The sequence below is a fragment of the Pygocentrus nattereri genome, chromosome 26, assembly GCF_015220715.1.
Source record: "Pygocentrus nattereri isolate fPygNat1 chromosome 26, fPygNat1.pri, whole genome shotgun sequence".
NCBI lineage: Eukaryota > Metazoa > Chordata > Actinopteri > Characiformes > Serrasalmidae > Pygocentrus > Pygocentrus nattereri.
The window spans coordinates 6,248,428-6,263,093 of NC_051236.1; the positions used below are offsets into that span (position 1 = coordinate 6,248,428).

The following is a 14,666-nucleotide window of genomic DNA, read 5'->3' on the forward strand; positions in this document are numbered from 1 at the left end:
CTGAAACATTTTCCAGTGAGCTGCAGCAGATCTGAAATCCTGAAAACTCGCCCAGTTTCCCAAGAGTTTGGAGTGAAGAGCAACTGTTCCTCATTCCTCACACTGAAGACTGAAGAGGAGACGAGGAAGATCTCAGCTACTGTGAAGAAGAGCGCAGAAAAGCACTAGAACAGAGACTCTACAGAAGAGGAGACGAGGAAGATCTCAGTTACTGTGAGGAAGAGCGCAGAACCGCACTAGAACAGAGACTCTACAGAAGAACAGCTGGTAAACCAAACGTGTTGCTGCCACTGAAGCATCAAGGCCGCTATGGCGAGTGAGTTAGCAGCCAGCCAATGGAGTATCCAGACAACATGGAACCCCGTGAATAGCAGGGAGAATTTGACACACTGATTGTACTCACTCAAAATATTTGATTTACTCTAGTTATTGCTTAACGATGTAGTAATGAGAAGCCAGTTAAGTGACACTTGTCTTGATACGGCTTAATAAGGGCTTTACACTGGCATTAAAATACCAGCCTATACTGAAGTATCACCAACCTTCCTATCTCCTCATTCCTTAGCAGCTGTAAGGCTATTAATCCAATTAATCAATAAAATGACCAGTGTAGTGTTGGCCTCCTCCCTCCATCCTCTTAGCAGTATGACTCAGTATGGTATAGTGGGATGACAGCAGGTGTTATGTGGGTGAAATGTTTAGACCAGTACACCTCAAAGTGCTGCATGAATAGACTCAGAAACACCCTTTCAGCTCAATAGGAGACTTTTTTCCCTTGAAACCAGTTTGATAAGTGACGTACGTGTATCTAGAACGCGTGCTGGGTGGTGGCGAAAGCAAAGAGACCATGAGAGGAACCGGTGAGTTTCTTTATCTTTCAGTCAGTATGAGTATGGGCTGGAGTGAGGGTATGAGGGCAGAATGACAGAGTTGGGGGGGATTGGGTGAATTTGGGGGGCTGGGGCCAGGGGGTGTTGGGGGGGGTTAATGGAGTGGGGCTGGTGGTGAAAGACAGTGATGCAATGAAGGGAAGCCAGTGTGCATGTTTCACCAAAAGACACAAAAGCTGGATGTGTCAGAAAAGCAGTGAGAACTGCTAATCTAACCAGTAACACCCACCCGCCCAAACCTAACGTATCCATATATCATGTTTAAGACCATTTTTATGTTTACCTCATATGTAAAAAAGACAAATGTCACTGCATGCTAAATACTCCATTTGCATACTAAGCTACATTTGCAAAAAAATGGGTAGAACATGGGTTCTCAATCCTGGTCCTGGAGAACCTCAGGGCTGCACATTTTGACACTGAAGTATTTTCATAAGCTTCACATGTATAACATGCCTGAGTCATTGACCTAATAGATCTCTGAAGTCATGCTGGAGTTATTATATTTACAGCTTCATGTATCCCTTAAAACATATTACTGAAAACAGTTAATCCAGAATATTAAACATTTTAATATAACTATCAATTTTACATGTTTAATTAACATTTTAAAGGGGAATTGCACTTTTTTCGCAACATTTTTTGAATAATCCCATAGTTGTGACATAAACAAAGTAATTCCGAGTGGTCAGATGTAAAATGACTCATTGTAGACAAAGTAGGTTCAAGTTTCTTATGGTGGTGATGGGAACCAGGGGTCGCCATGACTACAACACAAATATAGACATTTTATTTATCATCCAGAACCACCAGAGAACCTCCACCAGTCTTCTGAGTTTATATGGAATGTTGATGATGGAAAATAGTGGAAAATCTGAAATAATATGGATTATTTTGCCTCACAGCGCCCTGCATGTGTCCCTCCACCATGAATGGATTCTAATAAATAGATCATAAAATGGACCATAAAACAGCGTCTCAGTCATCAGGCAGTGAATTCAGAACCACTTCATGTAGGAACGTTCTGTGAGGGGACATTTTAGAGGGGACATCTGGTTCCTATCACCACCACTGTGAGCAGTTCTGACTCGGTAAGTTTCTTTAGAACAGAACGTTTCACACCAAACCACTCAGAACCGCTCTGTTTACATCTTGGCCACTGAAATGATCTCAAATGTAGTTGATATATTTAATATTTCTCAAGATGAGCTAATTATGACATTTATAACTTATCATAGGACACGTTTTATTTATTTAACTTTGTCATCTATCAATAAAAATGATGAGGTAATTATGCTTTATTCTAGCATATTTCTTAAAACAAGCAAAGATATCTGCCATATAGCAAGATACATATACATACTTGTTAAAGCTACTTAAAATATACAATTACTTAAAAATTGTCTTACATCTTAACAGTTACAGTCTGTAGAAATTTTGAAAAACTCGTGGAGTTCCCCAGTAAGACTGCCCTCAGAATTCAGATGATCCAGTAATAACTGGACATAATGTGTATGCAATCATTGTGTTTATCACAGCATCTAATGGGCATAGTTATGGACACTACCACTCATTTTTCCCATAGAGAACAACAGCTTAGTTCCTTATTCTCTAGAACCAGGACTGAGAAGCACTGCTGTAGAACATACATTAGTTCAGCTGTAAGTTTAGAGGAACACAGGTGTGTGAATGGATGTGGTACCTGCGTTTGAAGGTGAGGACCACACCCAGGAGGATGATGATGAACATGAGGATGCCAGCAATGACCCCGGCCATCTTTACTGTGCTGTCCACCTGCTTCTCAGGTTCCACAGCATTGGAGTTCTGGGTGGATGCACCTGCAAGAGCAAATGATACATCACAGAAGAGAGAGAGAAAGAGAGAGAGAGAGAGAGAGAGAGAGAGAGAGAGAGAGAGAGAGAGGCGTTTAACTGGAACAGGAGCTGCCCAGAAAACCGCACACACAAACACAAGCATGCATCCATTCCAGCTTCACCTACTTTACTGTACCAAAGTCAGAGACCACACTGGTTTATTTAACTTCCAGTCTGAATGACCATCAGTGCAAGCTTTTCATTTTTCAGGAGATATTTCCACTCAGTGCTGTGGGTCTGAAAGGACGTGTAGCTGATCAAGAAGAACCTCACTGAGAAAAGGAGACCCTCATGAGCTCATCTTACTCAGTAACGTCACGTGCCTGAATCACTGCATCATCAGCACAAACTAATGAGCAGAACGAGCTTCGCTGAGAAGATCATTAACTCTGATCAGCTCTCAGCTTCATTATTAGAGCCAGACGAAGGACAAAAAGGTGAGATGAGCTGCTTTTCCACCATTTACAGGCTTTAACATCTGTTCGGCACTGTTGCCATGGTAACGCTGAATGATGGTGGAAAAAAACACATAAATTCCAATCTGAGCGTAACATTAAGGTAACAGGGCCACGAATCGGATAGGATCACATTTGAAAGTGACTCAGGTCGGATTTGAAAAGATCAGATTTGTGTCCACACCGCCCTGAAAACATCAGATCGGAGTCACATTAGGGCAAAAAAAATCGGATTTGTGTCCACACAGACTGAAAACATCAGATCCAAGTCGCATTAGGGCAAAAAATCTGATTTGTGTCCACACAGCCCTGAAAACATCAGATCTGAGTCACATTAGGGCAAAAAAATCAGATTTGTGTCCACACAGCGCTGAAAACATCAGATCGGAGTCACGTTAGGACAAAAAATCAGATTTCTCCTGAAAAGAGTGGAAGCTGGAAAGAAGGGAAAGAGACTCACTGAGATTAGATTTAGCTGTTGAGATTTTCTGTTAAATTTTCTGCTTTTTTGCCACTGAAAAATGAATAACTTGAACTCAAACTTAGCTTTGACTTGTAATAAAATAAATGAAGGGTCTCTGACTTCTGCACAGTGCTGTGCAACCAAACTCCAAAGACATACAAGAGATTCAATCAGACATAACCATCCACAGACATACAGAAGTGCACACAGGACTGCGGTCAATACTGTGTAGTGGGTCATGGCTAAGGACATGTGATTAAATGTACGATGACGACCACCATGCAGACTGAATCACATACAATCCAACAAGAACTTCCAGGAACATTACAGCTTTTCAGATGAAACTGGGACTATATGTAAGTGAGAATATTAGTGAGGTAAAAGCTGAAGAGAAGGATGAGGGTGAAAGAGTCATGCGGGGTAGATTGTTACAAATAGTATGTGCGTATGTGTGTCATCATTATATTTACAATTTGCATATTTTTACCTCCTACTGACCTTCAATAACACCTGGAATTCTTTTAAATGGGGCATTCCAGACTAAAGTTATATTTAAAATATATATATATATATATATATATATATATATATATATATATATATATAATACTATATAATTGTGATTAAATATTACATATAATATTATACAATATTATTATGCATCATATACCTTTTTAAAATACTATATATATATATATATACATACACACACACACACACACAAACACACACACACGCACTCACGGCCACTTTATTAGATACACCTTGCTTGTAAAAGGCTGGACCCCCTTTTGCCTTCAGAACTGCCTAAATTCTTCATGTCATACTTTCAACAAGGTGTTGGAAACGTTCCTCAGAGATTCTGGTTGGTTATTTGAGTTCCTGTTGTCTTTCTATCATCTGGAACCAGTCTGCCCGTTCTCCTCTGACCTCTCACATCAACAAGGCATTTTCGTCCACACAACTGGCCGCCCACTGGATATTTCCTCTTTTTCGGGCCGTTCTCTGTAAACCCTAGAGATGGTTGTGTGTGAAGATCCCAGTAGATCAGCAGTTTCTGAAATACTCAGACCAGCCCGTCTGGCACCAACAACCACGCCACGTTCAAAGCCCCTTAAATCCCCTTTCTTCCCTGTTCTGATGCTCGGTCTGCACTTCAGCAAGTTGTCTTGACCACCTCTACATGCCTAAATGCATTGAGTTGTGGCCGTCTGATTGGCTGATTAGCTATTTGTGTTAACAAGCAACTGAACAGGTACCTAATAAAGTGGCCGGTGTGTGTGTGTGTGTGTGTTTTGTGTGTGTGTGTGTGTGTGTGTGTGTGTGCGCCTCAGCCTAACCATACATGTAAGCAAGGCTTCAAGCTAATAGCTAGCTCTATCTAAGCTCAGGTATGCACTGCTGTGTATGTATAATCCCAAAACACATAAGCAAACCCTACCTTCACAATAAGAGTCCTTCTAGAACAAACTCAATAAATAACGGCAGCAAAACTAATACTCTAGTTAACCTACTAAACTTTATGAGTATGCTACAATATATAACATTTGACATGTCATGTAAGTATCCCTCAGCCTCACTGGTTTGACAGAATTCACAATTTTATTTAACTTTTTCTCACAACTCCAGCATGCATTATGCAAATGATTCATACATCATTGGCAGATATACAAAATAAAGCTGTCTGTCACTTTCTACTTTCAGGACAGAACTTTTTTCTGTCAAATTAGGAAAATTCTCATCACCATCTTTGGCCCCACCAGTGGCATTCCTCAAGGCTCAGTTTTAGGTCCTCTTTTATTTTCCCTGTATATGCCTCCCCTGGGCTCCATCTTCCAAAAAAAAAACACATAACATCTTAGCATTGTTATGCTGACAATACAGTTTTATTGACTTGAGAAGCCTATGGCCTGATCTTTTGGGACACCTGAAATGTTATGAAGATATATAGAACTGGATGGCACAATCTTCTTCAATTGAATGGTAATAAGAAGCTATTTTGTTCTTTTCTGCAAATTTATACACTGTCTTATGGATTTCTTGGACTCCTCCCTGAATTTTGACAAATAACTTCTGTTGTGAAGACCAGCTTCTTTCAAATTTAAACCACTGCCAAGTTAAAACCTGCTCTCTTACTTTGTGCTCTGCTGTAACTCCCTTTATATGCAGGTTCTGCAATTAAATTGATCTTGCAGCTGCCAAGTTCCTGCCTGGAAATAAAAAGCAAGATCATATCTCTCCGGTTGTTGTTGCTCCACTGGTTACTGATAAAGTTCTGAGTATACAGTGAGCTTCTTCTGAGCATCTTCAATGCTTTACAAGGACGGGCACCTAATTTTAATGATTGCCCTTATATTATCAGTTTATTATCTGACTTCCCGGTTAAAAGGAAATGGAGATTGGTGCCTTTTTTCCTTGGATGCTACTAAACTGTGGGATAGTCTCCCACTTTCCATTAGGTCTTCCTAAAACGAATTTCAGTACAACTGAAACGTCTTCCTGTACAACCAGAACTCCTCCCAGTACAAGAGAAACTCCTCCCCGTAAATTTGAAACTTCTCCCAATAAAACTGAAACTCCTCCTAGTACAAATGAAACTCCTCCCAGTACAACTGAAACTCCCCCAGTACAACCGAAACACCTCCCAATACAGCTCAAACTCCTCCCAGTACAGCCGAAACTCCTCCCAGTACAACTGAAACGCCTCCCAGTACAACCGAAACACCTCCTAGTACAGCTCAAACTCCTCCCAGTACAGCCGAAACCCCTCCCAGTACAACCGAAACACCACCCAGTAGAGCTGAAACCCCTCCCAGTACAGCTGAAACTCCTCCCAGCACAACCGAAACACCTCTCAGTACAGCTGAAACTCCTCCCAGTACAGCTGAAACTCCTCCCAGTACTGCTGAAACTCCTCCCAGTACAGCTGAAACTCCTCCCAGTACAACCGAAACACCTCTCAGTACAGCTGAAACTCCTCCCAGTACAGCTGAAACTCCTCCCAGTACAACCGAAACACCTCCAAGTACAACCGAAACACCTCTCAGTACAGCTGAAGCTCCTCCCAGTACAGCTGAAACTCCTCCCAGTACAACCAAAACTCCTCCCACAGTACAACTGAAATGCCTTCCAGTACAACAGAGACTCCTCCCAGTACAACAGAAACTCCTCCCAGTACAACCGTTACTCCTCCCCATGCAGGCTCGTGATCCAAGTCTGTGAGGAAGATAATCATTGAGGACGCTCAGTGTAGAGACACTACAGTGCAGAACAGACTACAGTGCTGAACAGAATGGATTTCAGTCTGACAACCAAGTGTAACTGTATGTGGCTAGAATCGTAGACACTTGAAGTGACCAGGTGTTTTTTTTTAAACCCTTTTTTCAGCCTGAGAAAAGCAGCTAAACTGAGGTAAGATATATAGAGCTTGCTAACTTTAGCTTTTAGCTGGTTGTCTTCTTCTAACAAGTTATTACTGTAGTTTTGCCCACTGTAATCATAATTTAAAGACAACTGCTAATATTAGACAGCCTCATTAAGACATTCAGCTTCCTAGCAGTAATGTTAGCTATCTGCTTTCCATCTGAGCTCAACAGCTAATGGACAAATAAAAAACAACCCCCAAAGCTCTAACCCAAACAGTTGTCATTTTTCAAAGATTGCTACTTCTTCAAGACGTATCACCAGAAGGGGGTTTTCCTCATCTTTAAACTGGACAATCTCACTAGACACCACGTCGGCACAGCTGCAAGAGGTAAATCGGCAAGTTTACTACAGATGCAGTGATGGTTATATTTTCAGTTTGGCAGGAGCGTCACTTTAAGTGCATCATCGGAGCCACTGGCTCACATTACATATTTACAGTTACATCTACAGTATTGGCCTCTCTGCATTTTGCATTACTTTGCATTATTGCTGAGGTCTTTACAGGCAAGGCATGACGATTATCAAAACAATGTCACATTCATAGCCAGAAGCTTCATAACAAACATCTAATACACCCTCATCAGGTGTCAGTCTACTGTGAAATTGTCTGTATTTCTGAGAATGAGCTGCAGGATGTCATGCCAATCACAAAATCCAGGGTTAGAATGTTAATCGGTCAAACATATTGAGACATACCACCTCAACAAATCCTGATAAAACAGGGGCAAAGCTGAGAAATAAGAATCAGGGTGAGACACATTCCTTTAGCGGATTGCATTGCCTGAAAGGAATTCAAAATCCTTGAGTTGCGCAGCCACGCTAGCATCTTTTGAGCTTCCCGAACAATTATTGTAGCATTCCGCCTTCCCACTCCGGAGAGAATCCTTAAACACGTGTTTCTGCCAGAAAGGTTCCAGAGCCTTGATGTACAACGGCACATTGATCTCTCAATGTGGGTGACTTGCTTTCATCTTGGGCCAACCTTTTTTGCCAGTATACAAAGATTGAGGTAAAAATCTTTCTTTTTACAACATAAACAGATTAAAAAGTCTGTGTTCCTTGCTGTTTTCTGAAAGTACCTATATATATATATATATATATATAGTGAGCAATGAGTCCTTGGCGCACAGACAGAGTCCATCGTGGTAACTGACAAGAAGAGAATTGAGATACATTTCTTGCTAGCAATCCAAGTCTGCTGCTGCCAGCGTCTACATCTAACTGTAATAACCTTGTGACTTTTATTTCCCACTTATTTCTGCATCAGCGTCTTCTGCAAGCTTCCCCAGGGTTTAGGAAAGCTATATATTGAGCACACGCAGTTTCGGTCTGCATTAGTGAATATTCATACCACAAAAAGGTGACGAGTTAAAGGAAAAGCAACAATAATGTTTCCATAAAGTTTTGAGCCACCAGAAATGCTTAAATGTGAGGCAAAGATTCATAAGTCTTCAACATTTTCTCACCACAAGCTCCAGCATGCATTATGCAAATAATTCGTACATAGTCTTAACCCCAGGGTAGATATACAAAAAAGCCTTAGATTTGTTCACCTCCTACTTAAAGGACATAAACGTTTCTGTCAAATAAGGAAATTTCTCATCACTACCTGTGTCTCTCAGCTTTGACACTCCTAAACAGTGGCGTTCCTCAAGGCTCAATTTTAGGCCCTTTTCTGTTTTCTCTGTATATGCTTCCCCTGGGTTCCATCTTCCAAAAAAAAAAACAATATCTCATCATTGTTATATTGATGATACAGTTTTATTGACCCCTGAAGCCCATAGGCTGCTCTTTTGAGGCATTTTTAAAATGTCAATATACAGAACTGGATGGAAGAAAAGTTTCTTCAATTGAATTGTAATAAGAGGTTATTTTGTTCTTTTCTGCAAATTTACACACTCTAATCAGAAAGTCAAGTCTATCAAGTTTTGAGCTACCAGAACTGCTTCAATCCATCTTGGAAGAGATTCTACGGGTCTCTGGAATGGAACTGGAGGGTTGGAATATCACTCTTCCAAAAGATAAAACAGTTCTTTCTAACAAACAAGCACATGAAATGCAACACACAGTGCAAAACATGCAAACCACAGTCCTTTTCCTGAATGGCTTTTGGTAATCATTTATCTCCCACTGTGTAATTAGATAATAAGGTTAAAAGATGCTACTGATGGAGACGTATGTAGAAGGAGCAGCTGCTCTCTTGGGGTACTGATAGTCTTTGGCCTAGGATTAGCCAATAGCATATCACACTGCTGCATCAGTGTTTTCTCCAATATTGCCGGTGGTGCTGTGTCAGACAACACCATCATCCTGGACATATTATCTGTAAACTTTTGCCCCATTTTTGCCTAAAACATCACAGCCAAAGTAAAAGAGGGCACTGTTTCTACATACTGTGGGCTGCAGTCATGATCTTGGTTTTTCTTGAAAGGAAACACTTGAGTTTTTCAGAATAACATTCATAGATCTCTAAACTGATCTCTGGCTCTTGCCATGTTATCAGATCACATGTTTTGTATCATGGTGTCTCTGTGGAGGCAGAGAAGCTCTATAGGTGATGACACAAATTAGATGGCACTTGATCATTTGGTGCATCTATTGCAAATGAGACAATTGTAACTCCTGTGAGTAATGGATCATAAAACAGTTTGGGGGAATCAAATTCACAGATTCTAAGTTTTCTTACAGTGTACTGCATCACTGTACTGCTGGAAGATTCGCTGCATAAAATGATGCTTAAAAATTGGAAGAGAATGCTTTGAAGGATGTATGCTGGTACTTGTACAGTAATCTAGAAAAGGCTAATTTACTTCAGTTATTAAAAATGGCTCTTATTAAAATCAAAGGGTCATTTTCAAACAAGTCACTGTGTCCTCAAGCATATAAAATGGTTTTATTAGAAAATATATACCATGTAAGAACTCTGAATGCTGCTTTTACTAAAATATTTAAAAAGTGACATTATATAAATTACTAGATTTATATGCAACTATTGTAGTTCTCTCAGACAGAGTCAGTTTTGGTATCAGTACTTCCTATCAGCGGATACTTGGGGATCAAGTATCAGTAAAAGAAAAAAGTGAAATTGGTGCATCATTCGTTTTAACGACAGTGGTGGAGAAGGTGGACTTCTCTAAAATCTTGCGTAGGTGTTTACTTGTGTTGATACCTGGAAACTGTACTGATTTGCAGTGACTCTTCTCTCTAAAGGAGCCAGTGGACCCCCTTACTGTAGAGATCAAGCCTTTAACCCTGCACTGTTCTCTTGGTGTATAGTGCCCTTGCACTTTCCTGCTCGTGGAGAAGACGGGGAAGGATAACTCTTCTAGCAGAATAATTTTTTCTCACCACCTTATAGACCAGTGCTGATGGGCTTAACACCACTGGCTCCTCAGATGGTCATTAGTCTTTGTAATGAGGAGTTTATGCACTGGAGCTCTTCATGTGGATTGCATTTGCTGACAGTCTGATCACGTCCTGCTTTAACGTTCTTAGTCCTTCTGCCTTTCGTTCCATACTGTCCTAATGCACAAGCATTATCTACGATTTCCAGCCCTGTTTACTGATGTCCTCCCTGCAGATCTAAAGGCAGAGGTCACTTGTCATTGTCCTTGTTGATACTATGGGGCCCAGTTGAGCAGTCTTGGGCTACATTTACACAGCAGGTAAAAGTGGCCCAAATCCGATCTTTTCCTCCGTATGTGACACAGATGTGTGTCTGTGTGTCAGTGTGAACAGATCAACACACTGAATCTGACATTTCCAATTCCGATTTGAGACGCTTTCATATGTGGGACTGAAATTCGATATGTATCTGATCTGCGGCTTCGTGACTTAGTCTGAACAGTCAGATCGGAATTCATGCGGCTTTTATGTCAATTCTACTCGACATTCATCTTAATTTCGCGCTGCTGAGACTCAAACATTTAGGCTGATGTTTCTGTACCACAAAATTAGAAAACACTGTGTTTTGAAGTGGTTTTCGAATGAGACCAAATGCAGCATCAAAGTTTAAAGAATCCAAGGACACGAACCAATGTAGTGGCCCTGGCCGAGTAGCGCGCCCCTTTTACGGTGAACTCGAACACATTCTGGGTGGTGAGCCCAGCTGTGAACCACTGGTACTTCATAACTGCTCCTGTGCTGCTGGCAAAGGCAAGACTGAAAGCTCTGGGAGTGACAGGCGTTCACCAGCTGTCATGATTGTTGACCTCTGGACGAGCCGTGTGAAGCTCTGTTCTTCTGCGCATGCGGCTCGGTTTAGGAGCTGATCTGTACAGACTTACGCAGACAGATCACATTTAAAAGATAATCTGAACAGCCAAACAAACAAATTGGAATTGGTGTGAAAATCAGATGTGGGCCACTTTTACCTGCTGTGTAAATGTAGCCTTGGTGACTGAAGCTTCTGCCATCCACAGATCTTCCAAAGTCTCTTGATCTTCTTGATCCAAAGTCATGAAACACACCTATCTGGGCGCATTGGCACTCATTAAGTCAGGTGTGTCCTTCGTCCCCACTCTGCTTAACCCCAAAGTTTGATCCAATGTTAAGAGAAACCACTTAGCGCACCAAGAAATGATCCAATACAATGATACTTCAAAACAAACCAGTCATCAATGTTTTGGCCTTCAGGGATAAGCATGGAACTGCCTATGCCCTGAACATCCCTCGTAAGATGTTGGAGGCATTCAGAAAACATTATTGGCTGCTTTAGATGAAATGGAAGCAATCTCTGCTAACATCGCTCTGTTTGACCGGGAATATTTTTAGCTGGAATGCATTACCGCTCTATCTACAGGTGCTAACAGGTGGATCTGTGTGCCAGAGGGGAAGAGAGAGAAATAGATGGAGATAGGCCATCACCTCCCGTCAGCGCTAACCCATCTCTCTCTGCCTGAATCTGATTGGGTTCAGTAGTTCATGCTGGTGAGTGTTCACCCACTGTCACACACACGCTCACTCCAAACCCCTCTGGCTGTTTTACCGTATTTTCTGATAGCAGCCTAACCCCATGATCTGACTGACTTAACCCGATCCTGACCAATCATTTAGCTTATCTCCTCAACCTCCACCACGGCACAATCACTACTCATACAAAGCTTCACCTTGGCTTTATGGGGGCAAACAGATATGGAGGAAGATCTTTACCAAGAGCAGTGCTGTTTTTTGTATTTAATTATCTCCTTGAGCTCCTGCTCTTCTGTGTCACGCCATCCCGAAGCTGCTAGTAGCGTATCTTAGGGGGCATCAGGGGTGGACAATCATGACTGGCCAACTTTTGCTCCAAACCGGATTGTCAATCAGCCAATTTATTACTTTGATTTTGGCCGATGTGCATTGCAGTTTTATGAGGTGAGTAATGTGAGGCAGGTAAGTGCACTCGCTCTGTGTTTGAGTGCTCTGAGTACAGCTGGACCAACATTTTGAAGCATAATTTTACATCATTCAATGAGCTAAACAGCCAGTTACCTCATTCTTTCATACTCAGGTTATTTATATTGGCGCCTGATCATTCATTTAGAAAATGAAAACAGAGCAAATTATGTTATTTCTATTGAGATTTTGAGAAGTGCTTGGACTGTAAGTGTGAAATGTCTTCATTTAGCCCATAAAGTGTGAAGCTAATGAAAGGCTAATAGAAATTGGCAAAAAAATGATCAATTAGGCTGTAAAATACATTTGGCCATAAACACTTATGATTACCAAGAGCCAGGTTCCGCCGCTTTGGTCCATGCTGTCAAGGACTGCCCTGCCATCTCCCACTGCCTGCACGGCACTGCATTGGTTCTTTAATGCTGGACCTGGTGGGTGGTGGCCCCACATGGTCCCTCCACATTGTATTTTCAGGCTGAGCCCAGCCAGGTTACATGGCAGTATTGGATTAGATTAAGTGACCCTTATTAGTCCCACAATGAGGAAATTTCACCTCCACATTTAACCCATCTGTGAAGTGAAACACCACATACACACTAGTGAGCACACACACACTAGGGGGGCAGTGAGCACACTTGCCCAGAGTGGTGGGCAGCCCAATCCACAGTGCCCAGGGAGCAGTTGGGGGTTAGGTGTCTTGCTCAAGGACACCTCAGTCATGTGTTGTCAGATCTGGGGATCAAACTAGCGACCTTCCGGTCACGAGGCTGGTTCCCTAACCTCCAGCCCACAACTGCCCCATATGTATATATGTATTAATTAATAGCTTGTGGTTTGTGGACGAGTTTTTGTTTGACATTTACAAAAACGCGATGAAACATGATCATGCAATAATCAATAACAATCCAATCAGCTAAGGTTGCTGTGCAGTTTATTCAGTTGTTGTTTATAGGCTCGATATAACTGGTCCAAATATTTATGACGCATGCAGATGTTCAGTGTTCTAGAAGCACTGACCACACAGATGATCAAGATGGTACTTATCACGACAATGTCTAAACATGTTTATGTCAGCTGTGGGTTGTAATCAGGCATGATCAATATTTGATTGGCAGTTCCAATCTCTGGACCACTGCCTCAATCTTAAAACATTCAAGCCGATTTCCACTGCTTGGTACCGACTCAACTGGACTCTACTGGCCTTTTTAGGCTTCCCATTAGGCAAATCTGGTACATCGTAGTATTTTAGCTATCACCTCCATTGAGGTTCCAAGCACTGAGCCGAAACCAAAAGGTGACTCAAACCTTTTACTGATTGGTCAGTGTGATGACCCTATGGGTCAGAACGTTTTTTGTGGTGTGCCTTCTTCTGTATTGACTACAGAACAGAGGGGAGATGCACAAAGCCACCATCAGGGGCGTCCAGGACGATGTGCAGTGCTTTGGCTCTGGCGTGGCTTCCGTTGTATTCCTGGTTCCCTGATAAGTCATTTGAAAGAACTTCTGCTACAGAACTATGTCTGTGAGAGCCCGAATGTTGGTGTGTGGCTTATGTTGTTTGTCCTTAAGATTTTCATAAAGAGAGTCTGTATTGCAGCTCTTTCACTGCCGTGTACGGTAAACACTGAGCGAATGTGGCTGCTCAGATGTAACTCTTATATAATCTCTCTTACTGAAGACAAAGTCTTTATTTTTCTCCTGGTTTGCTTTAGTTGGAAGTTGGGTTAGAAATTGTATTTGCTTTTCTTTTGTCAAATTCTCTACATCTAATTTTGCTTTGTTTTGTTTGTTGTTTTTATCTTTCCTCTCTAATGTTTAATTTTTTCTCATTCTTGAAAGCGATAACTCTGCCAAAGTCTTGAAGAAAATAAAAACTATTTTTAATTATGGCAAAATTGGTTGCATGTAAGCACACTTGCCTGGAGCGGTGGGCAGCCCAATCCATGGTGCCCGGGGAGCAGTTGGGGGTTAGGTGTCTTGCTCAAGGACACCTCAGTCATGGACTGTTGGTGCTGGGGATCGAAGTGGCGACCTTCCAGTCACAGGGCCAGCTCCCTAACCTCCAGCCCATGACTGGCCCCAATGAGTGTTATAATGCCCCAGTATGAGCTGGGGAGCCGGGAGGGCACGCAGGTCTCTCTTTTTTATGTTGTGGCCCGACCTAGACTGGATTGTAACAGCA

General features: G+C 41.8%; 1 protein-coding gene across 14 annotated transcripts in view; it reads right to left on the reverse strand.

Annotated features, from left to right (window-relative positions):
• ptprt (protein tyrosine phosphatase receptor type T) overlaps window positions 1-14,666 on the reverse strand; it is a 475,774-nt gene that overhangs the window by 160,052 nt on the left and 301,056 nt on the right. For all 14 annotated transcript variants that reach the window (XM_017723239.2, XM_017723236.2, XM_017723234.2 and 11 more), the window contains one exon: window positions 2,593-2,728. In XM_017723239.2, coding sequence (XP_017578728.1) covers window positions 2,593-2,728 — 136 coding nt within the window. The remainder of the gene's footprint in view (window positions 1-2,592; window positions 2,729-14,666) is intronic.